Source organism: Myripristis murdjan, chromosome 12 (assembly GCF_902150065.1).
Source record: "Myripristis murdjan chromosome 12, fMyrMur1.1, whole genome shotgun sequence".
Taxonomy (NCBI): Eukaryota; Metazoa; Chordata; class Actinopteri; order Holocentriformes; family Holocentridae; genus Myripristis; species Myripristis murdjan.
This window is the reverse complement of record NC_043991.1, coordinates 3,633,922-3,645,092: the sequence shown is the minus strand read 5'-3', so window position 1 is coordinate 3,645,092 and position 11,171 is coordinate 3,633,922. Positions and strand designations below refer to the sequence as shown.

Here is an 11,171-nt window from a genome sequence, read left to right as displayed (position 1 = left end):
CAAGCTGATGTGTACACCATGCACACTAGACATTAAGTTCACAATAACCGCATACGAGTGTCCCTCGTTAAAATACTGGATGCGCTGTTGCAGCATATTTGGCTCCTCTGCCTGCTCTGTGTCGCTAACAAACTCTCCTATGCCCATCTTCGGTCACCAACACAACAACTGACGACAAAAACCAAAATTGACCGGGCATTTTTCACTTCCGTGTCAAGTCCGTGTCAATCAGGGCTTTGGTACATTCCCTTTCCGGTTTGTGTAATATGTAAATTTGTTTCAGCACTTGTAAAAGTGTTTCGCGTCTTGTTAATTTGTTTTCTGAAACGTAAATGTGTTTCAGGACTGGTAAAAGTGTTTTGGTAATGAAATTTTGTTTTGTGATATGTAAACATGTTTTCCAAAATGTAAATTTGTCTCAAACTTTGTAAAAGTGTTTCACATTTTGTAATGTTGGTTTGCACTTCTCGGCCACCGTATCTTCACACCCTTTTTCACAGCTCACCTACTTCCCATGCAAAACTTTGTTTAAACTCTGCAGGCTGACAGACGACCACACCAAATGCACATTTTGTATATTTCAGGATATTTTCTGTCTCTAGTCCCTCAGACTGAGCCATATGAACACAGTCGACTGTCACCATGTTTTTGACTGAATACCGTGATATCCATATTGTGAGGATATTGTTAGGATGACTGGTTGGTGCTTTCATGAAAGTGTAAATTAGTGCTAAACAGTCATTAGTAATATGGATATGATGAGCGAGCAGGCTGAGGCCAATAACAGAGCAGCGAGGAGCGTCTAATAAGTTGAGAAAACTGCATCCCTTTACTGTAATGCAGCCTTTAAAAGCAGGAGAGGACAACACTGATGCCACAAGATATTACCATATCCCAAATCCCACATGATATCTGATCTCATATCACAGTATCCATATTATATCAATATATTGATGGGCCCACCTCTACTGCCACCACCTGGTCAGTCTGTTGAAATGCTCATAACTTTGGCCCTGATTGGTCAAGAGACTGGGTGCTGGTGTCATGTGATGCAGAAGCTCTTGTTCTCCAGTTTTACTCTGAGAAGATGGTAGACTGAAGGCATCTGAGGACTTTTCACTGAGCCATTCATTTGTTATTTATGGACGGACCTATGGCTGTTTTCACGTCTACTGTATTTAGCACTGAATTTGAATTATTTGGACCTTTTATCATTTCTTGCTTTCATTGTCTGTTTATTTGTGTTTTTCATATTTTGATGTCTTGTCATTTCAGGTGTTATCTTTATCTTTTCATTTACTCTGATGGTTTTGTAAAGCACTTTGGAACTTTGCTTCAAAGGTGTAATGTAAATATAAATTAGTATTATCATTATTATTATTAATATAGTTGTTATAATAACTATTTCATTGGTTTGTCTTTCCTTTTTAAATATTTTGAAAAATCTCTGACTGATAAATGTCCCAAACACTGGAAATTATAGCTACATATTTTATTCTTTATTCAGATTGAGGAGCTGCAGGTTGTCAGAGAGCAGCTGTGCTTCTCTGGCCTCGGCTCTGAAGTCCAACCCCCATCTGACAGAGCTGGACCTGAGTGAGAACCTGCTGCAGGATTCAGGAGTGAAGCTGCTGTCTGCTGGACTGGAGAGTCCAAACTGCAGACTGGAGACTCTCAGGTCAGACTGCACTTTTTAGTGATGTGTGAACATGTAATATTCTGTACAGGCTTATTTATTTATTTATTTATTTGGCATTCCTGCTTTATTTGATAGTCACAGTAGAGATAGACAGGGGAGAGAAAGGTGATGATATGCAGCAAAGGACCAGAGGTCGGATTCAAACCCCGGTCTCTGTGATCAGGACTGAGCCCTGGTGTCAGTGGCGGCTCTGCCTATGTTGGCGCCCTAGGCCAAATTACTCCCTTGCGCCCTTCCATGTTTCTACTCCTACCAAAACCACTACTGCATGGTGCGCTCTTAGCCGGTGAGCCACCGGGGCGCCTGACACACAGGTTTATTGACATGAGTACTTTACACACAGAGACAATCAGGGGCCGGTCAGAAAGCTCTGAAGTTTAGTTTAACCAGCAAAAAACAGCAAGTCACTAACTTGAACCACAGACTGGTACTGATGCTGTGAAGACAGGATCATATTTGGGGGTGCACATGCTCAATGCTCAAGGGGGATTAATATTAGGCATGTTTTTATATCCACTAATCTAATCTTAGACATGCGTGTGTGTTAATTATTCATCAGTGCTAATTGTTCATGTGTCTCAGATGTGCACATCAGAGGACTAATTGTCTTCACATTATCAACAGTTTTCCAGCATCACCTCTAAGTCAAAGGACCAATAGCTGTAGAAACTTGCGTACACCAGCCATGAAGTTGGCTCACATTTCCACGCTGATTTCACTCTTCATACATCTGAACTTAGCCGTGGAAAAGGACGTACACCATGTTTTTGTGCGTACGCACCCTTTACATGAGGCCCCTGGTGAGCCATCGGTTCCAGATCTCTGCTGTGATGTGAGGAAGAAAATCAAACACATCAGGGCTCATCAGCTCCATTTGTCCAAAAGGGTTTTTGTTGGCAGACACTGTGGAGACCAGACCTTCAAATAACAACATATTCATTTATTTAGGAATAATTAGCCTATTATTGTTTAGTATTTTCACTTTCTTACAAAATGAATAGCTGTATCAGTGTGAGCAGGCTGCTGGACAACATGGCAAATCCATAACAATAACTAGACACTGAAGTAGAAAAAGCTCTCAGAGCGCAAGGAGCCAGTTCACTGAGGAGTGACGCTTCTGCACTCTTCCTGCCTTATAGTTTATTTTTTATTCTTTATTCAGACTGAGGAGCTGCAGCTTGACAGAGAGCAGCTGTGCTTCTCTGGCCTCGGCTCTGAAGTCCAACCCCCATCTGACAGAGCTGGACCTGAGCTACAACCAGCTGCAGGATTCAGGAGTGAAGCTGCTGTCTGCTCTGGTGGAGAGTCCACACTGCAGCCTGAAGACTCTGAGGTCAGTAGAGGGGTGGAGTCAGTCCTCTGAGGTCAGTAGAGGGGTGGAGTCAGTCCTCTGAGGTCAGCAGAGGGGTGGAGTCAGTCCTCTGAGGTCAGTAGAGGGGTGGAGTCAGTCCTAGAGGGGTGGAGTCAGTCCTCTGAGGTCAGTAGAGGGGTGGAGTCAGTCCTCTGAGGTCAGTAGAGAGGTGGAGTCAGTCCTCTCAGGTCAGTAGAGGGGTGGAGTCAGTCCTCTGAGGTCAGCAGAGGGGTGGAGTCAGTCCTAGAGGGGTGGAGTCAGTCCAGGCGGAGCAGCTTGGTTGCTTGGTTCTTGTGCTGGACACAGTCAGTGCAGGCAGCATTTCCTGGGAAATGTCCAAAGTGCTCAGTGGCCTCAGGACTGGACAGAAAGACAGAGAGAGATCAGCCAATCAGAGCAGCCACAGTGTGTTGGGATCATGTGCTCGAGTTGATCTGCAAGTGATGATGATGATGATGAAGACGATGATGGTTTTGTGTTCATCCCTACAGGCTGGAACATGTAGAAGACTGGACTCCAGCTGACAGCCTGAGAGGATGTGAGTACTGAGAGACACACACACACACACACACACACACACACACACACACACACACACACACAGAAAGGGATTTTAGAAAATATATATTGAATAAAATTATGTATATAGTCAAATTACATACACATTAACTACAAAAACAAACAAGGCTTTACAGAAAATGTGAGCGAGCTGAAACTATATGTGTGTGTGTGTGTGTGTGTGTGTGTGTTTCCAAAAGCAGCTAAAATCAGCTGACATGACAGAAACCTGGGCGCCCTGGTAGCTCACGTGCTGCAGAGCTCCAGCCTGTCCAGGCTGAGTCGTGGGTTTGAATCCCACCTCAGGCCCTTTGCTGCAGGGCGGCCCCTCTCTCTCCCCGGCCTTTCCTGTCTCTCTCTGCTGTGAACAATCAAAGCTACAACATACTAAAAACAACTTTAAAATTACAGAGAAAAATGAGTTTTCCTCTGTTCGATTTACCTCACACAGTGGTGGAAAAAGTTTTGGGACACCCTTAAAATTTGACACAATCTCACAATCTCAAATATTATCATGAAATATTTGTGGAAAAATCTTTTTTGTGTTTCAAAAGGTGTGGCTGCATGAGACAGATACAAACAAATACAAATGATATTTTTTTGTTTATTGTTTACCAGAAAAACTAACCAAACTAAACAGTTGACAGTGTAATCTTTATCTTCAGGCGTGTTTCCTGCGTTAGGTTCCTTGTTTTAGCCATTTTTGTGTCTGAAGAACTTTCAGATGTGCTGCTTTATATAGACACCAAGCTTGGCAACAAAAACTGTGTCTTTTAATAAAAAGAACGACCTTCATCACTGGTGCCAAAATGACCCAGGAACCAATCAATTTGAAGTTTTTAATGGCTTTTTTTAGGATTTGTTTAGTATTTTGGTTGTGACTGTACTAAAAGAAATTGCACTTGAAGACCTAAGAGTGATTCTTAATGCAATATTTCACAAATGCATGGGGGGTCTGAAAACTTTTTTCCACCACTGTACATAAGCCTGGTATTTTTTGGTATTTTTTGTTCCTTTATTAGTGAAAGAAAGGTGAATAAGTCGAGTGCAGAGAGTGACAACATTAGACAACATATTAGAAAAGGAGAAGACAGGACTGAACAGATGTGGAAAGAAAGAAAGAACCAGAACTCAAACAAAACAACAGAAAATAAGGAGAAACAAAAATTAAGAAAGCAAATCAATTGTAGTTTACTTTTGTTGTGTGTGTGTGTGTGTGTGTGTGTGTGTGTGCGTGTGCGTGCGTGTGCGTGTGCATGTGCGTTTGCGTGCGTGTGTCTGTGTGTGTGTGTGTGTGTAGGGGGGGTGTATGAAGAGGGTAGGGGGCAGGTAAGGACAGAGAGAGGTAGAGAAAAAAGAGAGGGAGACATAAGAGAAAAAAAAAACCTGAATGAGAAAATGGAGAAAAAAAATTGAAAAGACAAAGTGTAAAATGACATTAGTTTTGATTTTTAATGAAAAATGCAAAACTATAATAACCTTATAAGAGCCAAGAGAGTGTGAGTGAATGATGCTTTCTGAGGTGTGTTGTGTGTCTTCTCCCCATCAGATCCCTGTGATCTCACACTGGATCCAAACACAGCGAACAGAAACCTCCGTCTGTCTGAGGACAACAGGAAGGTGACGAGGGAGAGCAAGCTGCAGTCGTATCCTCGTCACCCAGTCAGATTTGACCTGTGGCCTCAGGTTCTGTGTAAAGAAGGTCTGACTGGGCGATGTTACTGGGAGGTCCAGTGGAGTGGACTGGTTTCTATAGCAGTGACTTACAGAGGAATCACAAGAAGTGGTGAAGACTCTGTGCTCGGAAACAATAAACAGTCCTGGAGTCTGAGGTGCTCTGATCGTGATTACAGCTACTCTGTCAGACACAACAGTGAGGACACCGACATCTCTGTCCGTCCCCGTGGATCTCACAGAGTAGCAGTGAATCTGGACTGCTCTGCTGGGACTCTGTCCTTCTACAGAGTCTCTCCTGACAGACTGACACTCCTGCACACCTTCAGCTCCACCTTCACTGAGCCGCTCCACCCTGCGTTTGGTTTGTGGTCATCTGGTTCTTCTATTGTGGTTAAGCTGCCAGTATTTCAGAAACAAACTCTGACCTGAAAGTGTTTAGAACATGTTTGGCTGATTTGTGGTTTATGGTTACTGTTTTTTTTTTTTTTTATTATTATTGTATCAGGCATCTTGGTGGATAATTATTAACTGATTGACTGGACAGGCGCGTAAATATAATAAGTCATTATAATGTTTGTATATTCAAATTCTTAATATTGTGCAAAAGTGTCATTTAAACCTCCTCCACCGATTACACACACACACACACACACACACACGCACACACACCCCGTCATTTCTTTCTTGATATGGGTCTGCAGCCGAGGCAGATATCCTCCTGTCATTTGCTCATTTGTCCACCAGGGGGCAGGCCGTCCTTGCAGGAGCATGAACACACACTCCTCTGCTCCAAACCCCGAGGCCGAGGGAGCCGAGGAGCTTCCCTGCCGTCTCCGGGCTTCGCCACTAGTTGTCATCATCGTGGACAAACACACACACACACACACACACACACACACACACACACACACACGCACACACACACACTCACGCACAGCCTCTCTGTACAGCATTACTACACAGAGATATGAGAGAGAGGTAAAGGCTGTTGCTATTGTGGTCTGTACTCATGTTTATTCATATTTGCTGGTCTTACTGTCTCATTGATGTTGACCACAGCCTCAGTCAAAATATCGATACATTCACTGACCCTGTTTTTTTCCATTATTACACATTAAATCAGTGTTAAACACAATGAAGTATCAATTACAACTCAGTCACACACCAGAAACACTCACAAATATTCTCTAATTATTCATTCCTACCTGTCCTTGCAAGATTTTTTTTTTGTTGTTGTCCTTTCTGAAACAATAAACAAAGTGCTGACATTGTGAACCAATTTCAGACTTTTTTTTTGTTTTGTTTTGTTTTGTTTTGTTTCCTTCTTCTTCCTGCTCTTTGTGCATTTATCCAGAAAGTAGACGGAGTGAGTACAATGATGGAGAGAAGTAGGGCAGCAGCACCGAAGCCAGGGTTTGAACCCGCAGTTTTTCTTCTCTCTCTCTCTCTCTCTCTCTCTCTCTCTCTCTCTCTCTCTCTCTCTCTCTCTCTCTCTCTCTCTCTCTCGCTCAAAAACAAGAAACTGATGATGAAACTTGGACAGGCAGACATGACGCTTTGCTGGCTTTGCTTGGATTCACACACACACACACACACACACACACAGAGAGAGAAAAATGATCTTAGACACACTCACTGGATACAATGTGTGTGTGTGGATGTGAGTTTGAGTGTGTATGTGTGTGTGTGTGTGTGTGTGTGTGTGTGTGTGTGTGTGTGTGCACTACAGAAGCCTCTCTTTGTGAAGACAACTTACGCAAATATTTGACCTTTCACTGTATATAACACTTTCCCAAAATAGGTGAAAGAGGAAAATGCGTGCTGCAGTTCCCATGTTCGTCCAGCAGGGCGGACGCTGAGCAAACAGCCGTTGTGAAACTCCAGAGACACACCCTGCGTTCCAATACTCATACTACCATACTATTTAGTAGGGAAAAAAATAATTAGTATGTCCCAATACATACTAAACTACATACTTTGTAAGGGCAGCTGCAGTACATACTAAAAGTAAAAAGTATAAGTATGCGATTTGGAACGCAGGGACAGAGAGTCGAAAAAAAAAAAAACGCAGAGCGGCCGAGCTTCATATCTCTGATGCAAGCGATAGCAGCTCCTCCGGTGAAAGGGCTCTGTATGCCGGTCTGGAAAGTTTCCATGCATTCACTTTAATTTCCACATAAACCCTGGTTTTCGACACGCTCTGTGAAGCATCGCTTAGAGGGAAAAGTCTTGATATGAAGAGCTTTGTGACACATTTGAAAAAAAAAAAGAAAAAAAGCACAGTTTGAAGGCATTCTCTTATAGTCCAGTCATTTTATAAAAAAAACCCTAGGACAAATTGCAAGAGACGCAAACTCAACTGATTTTGTATCCTCAGTTTGTCCTGAGTGAGGGGAAAAAGTCCCAAGGAATCCCATTGGTGGAAAGATTTGAAAATCACCTATATATGACCATATGATACCAATAATAATAAAAAAAAAAACAGCCTTTTTAACACACGGGAAAGGGGTTCAAAATTTGACTTTCAGATATCACTATAAAAATTCACAAGTTGATTACACACACAAAGACAAGAAAAAAAGTCATTTACAAGTTCTTTGAATTATTCTGTTTACACATGCATATCACACATTATCTGATTTGATATGCACTAATTGGAATAAATAAAATAAAAAATAAAAAACCTCTTAATTAAAAGGCTACTATATATATAGTAACCTTTTAATTCACTGTTTAAATATCTGTTCTGGCATTTATTCCTTATATTCCTTATTAGCGCATATCAAATCAGATAATGTGTGATATGCATGTGTAAACAGAATAATTCAAAGAACTTGTAATTGACTTTTTTTCTTGTCTTTGTGTGTGTAATCAACTTGTGAATTTTTATAGTGATATCTGAAAGTAAAATTTTGAACCCCTTTCCCCTGTGTGTTAAAAACAGTGTTTTTCTGTTTTAAACACAATCCACCAATGGGATTCCTTGGACCATGCAAGGTGCCCATCTATGAGGGACGAAAAATGACAAAACAATAAATAAATGAATAAATAAATAAATACGCATATAAATATATAAATGCATAAATAATTAAATTAATAAATATTTCTACATTTATTTATTTATTTATTTCTGTTTTTATTCATGCATTTATTTATTTATTTGTGTATTTATACATTTATGCATGTATTTATTTATTTTTACATTTATTTATTTATTTATTTCTACATTTATTTATTCATTTATTTATTTATATATTTATTTTTACATTTATTTATTTATTCTTTTATTTATTTCTACATTTATTCATTTATTTATTCCTTCTTTTATTTCTACATTTATTTATTTATTTCTACATTTATTTATTTATTCCTACATTTATTTCTGTATTTCTACATTTCCACATTTATTTATTTCTGTATTTCTGTGTCGTATGTTAATAAGGTGGGCGGTTCTTACATTAGTCTTAAGCACGATTGGTTTGTGGGTGTGATCCTATCCACTGCTACTGCCTGGACTGGCAGTAGCCGTGGATAGCAGTGGACTAGCTAGCTACTAGGGCATTAACAACGCCAGACTTTTCCACGTCGTCGACGTTACGTCGACCGGTCAACACCGGGAGATTTTTGGGGGGGCTAGCGGGGCTCCAACCGGAGGGAGGGAGGGGTTGTAGTGGAGCGCCGACCGTGTGTGTAATCGGACTACTGGAAGTAGTCGGTGGGTGCATGATTTACCACATCATTCGCCAGTGACCTTAAATCACTGACGATGGCTCTCAAAACGCTTTCCATTGCGTTTTACACAGTAGCTAGTAGGGCATTAATGTAAACATCAACCCGTCGAAAGTCGAAGAAACACACACACACCCACACACACACCCCCACACACGGTCGGCGCTCCACTACAGCCTCCTCACCCCCCCGGTCGCCCGGTCGGCGCTCCACTACAACCCCTCCCTCCCTCCGGTTGGAGCCCCGCTAGCCCCCCCAAAAATCTCCCGGTGTTGACTGGTCGACGACGTGGAAAAGTCTGGCGTTGTTAATGCCCTAGTAGCTAGCTAGTCCACTGGTATCCACTGCTACTGCCAGTCCAGGCAGCAGCAGTGGATAGGATCACAGCCACAAACCAATCGTGCTTAAGACTAATGTAAGAACCGCCCACCTTATTAACATACGACACAGAAATACAGAAATAAATAAATGTGGAAATGTAGAAATACAGAAATAAATGTAGGAATAAATAAATAAATGTAGAAATAAATAAATAAATGTAGAAATAAATAAATAAATGTAGAAATAAAAGAAGGAATAAATAAATGAATAAATGTAGAAATAAATAAAAGTATAAATAAATAAATGTAAAAATAAATATATAAATAAATAAATGAATAAATAAATGTAGAAATAAATAAATAAATAAATGTAAAAATAAATAAATAAATACATGCATAAATGTATAAATACACAAATAAATAAATAAATGCATGAATAAAAACAGAAATAAATAAATAAATAAATGTAGAAATATTTATTAATTTAATTATTTATGCATTTATATATTTATATGCGTATTTATTTATTTATTCATTTATTTATTGTTTTGTCATTTTTTGTCCCTCATATTTTTCTGTCTACACCGATACAAGATAAGTTAACCCTTTAAGCCTGAAAGTCATGTTTTATCAATATTCTTTTAAAATTAAGAATATTCTATGGAGGCAGTGTGTGCTTTTAACTAAATTTTATTTTACTAAATTTTATTTATTTATTTATTATTTTTAACCATTTAGTCTGGTTCTTAACTGAATTTTATTTATTTTATTATTTATTTATTTATTTGTTTATTTTTACCTTTTTAGACCGGTTTTTAATTGAATTTTATTTATTTGATTATTTTTACCATTTTAGTCTGGCCTTTAAAAAGTTTTTATTTATTGTATTACTTTTATTTTTTAGATGTTTACTGAATTTTAATCTATACAGTCATATTATGCCTCTATAGTATCGATTATCTTCTCTCTGGTGTTTCCTCACTTCAAAGTGGTGAGTGTAGGAGAGCGTTTCCTCAGTGTGTGTGTGTGTGTGTGTGTGTGTGTGTCTATGTATGTGTGGGAGAAGGGGGGGGGGGGATATCTCTTGTGTCTATTGTTTGTTGTGTTGTTTTAATGTAAAGCACTTTGGGCTGCTCCTTTTGTATGAAAGGTGCTCTATAAATAAAGTTTGATTGATTGATTGATGTAGCTTATGTATGTGTGCATGTCTGGGTGTGCTCATTTTATATATATATATATTAAAAAAAATGCCAGTAAACTTTGCCTTTCCATGCTAATGAGGTGATAAATGTGTCAGATGAGTGCACGCTGCCTGAGAGCGTCTTGGTCTGCTCGAAATGTTTTACATGTGTCATCTGTTCCACTCCCGTGCATTAAAAAAAAAAGGCATCATAAAGCCCTTTATGCTACGTGGCAACTTTATACCACGCTACCCCCATCAGCTCAGACAACACACACACACACACACACACTGCACTGACTCAGAGGCCTTGGTAATGACAGTAAATGCCGTCTGCTTCAAACACACTCTCCCGATTAAGAGTCTAGTAAAGAGTTTAAGAGGAGGAGAGAATGAATGGAGGTGGGGTGGCATTTGGAGGGTGGGAAAGTGGGGAAGAAGAGGGGAAAATGGGAGAAAGGAGGGTAAAAAATGAGGGGATAGTAGTGGAGGAGGAGGAGGAGTGGAAAGGAGGAGGCAAGACAGGATAGGAGAGGCAAAGAGATTAGAGGAGATGAAAAGATGGAAGGAATGGGAGGAAGCTGAGACAAGAGGATGAGAGCAGATGGACGGTGATAGCAGAGGAGATGAAATGGGAGGAGAGGAAGGGGTGGGAAG

The 11,171-nt window shown here is 40.1% G+C and overlaps 1 protein-coding gene across 1 annotated transcript in view; it reads left to right on the top strand.

The window, feature by feature from the left end:
* Positions 1 to 2,487: 2,487 nt before the first annotated feature.
* LOC115369203 (NACHT, LRR and PYD domains-containing protein 14-like) overlaps positions 2,488 to 11,171 on the top strand; it is a gene marked incomplete at its 3' end in the record, with an annotated part of 59,358 nt that continues 50,674 nt past the window's right edge. The window contains exons 1-3 of the mRNA XM_030065770.1: positions 2,488 to 2,531; positions 3,542 to 3,588; positions 5,158 to 5,511. Of these exons, the coding sequence (XP_029921630.1) occupies positions 2,488 to 2,531; positions 3,542 to 3,588; positions 5,158 to 5,511 (445 nt within the window). The remainder of the gene's footprint in view (positions 2,532 to 3,541; positions 3,589 to 5,157; positions 5,512 to 11,171) is intronic.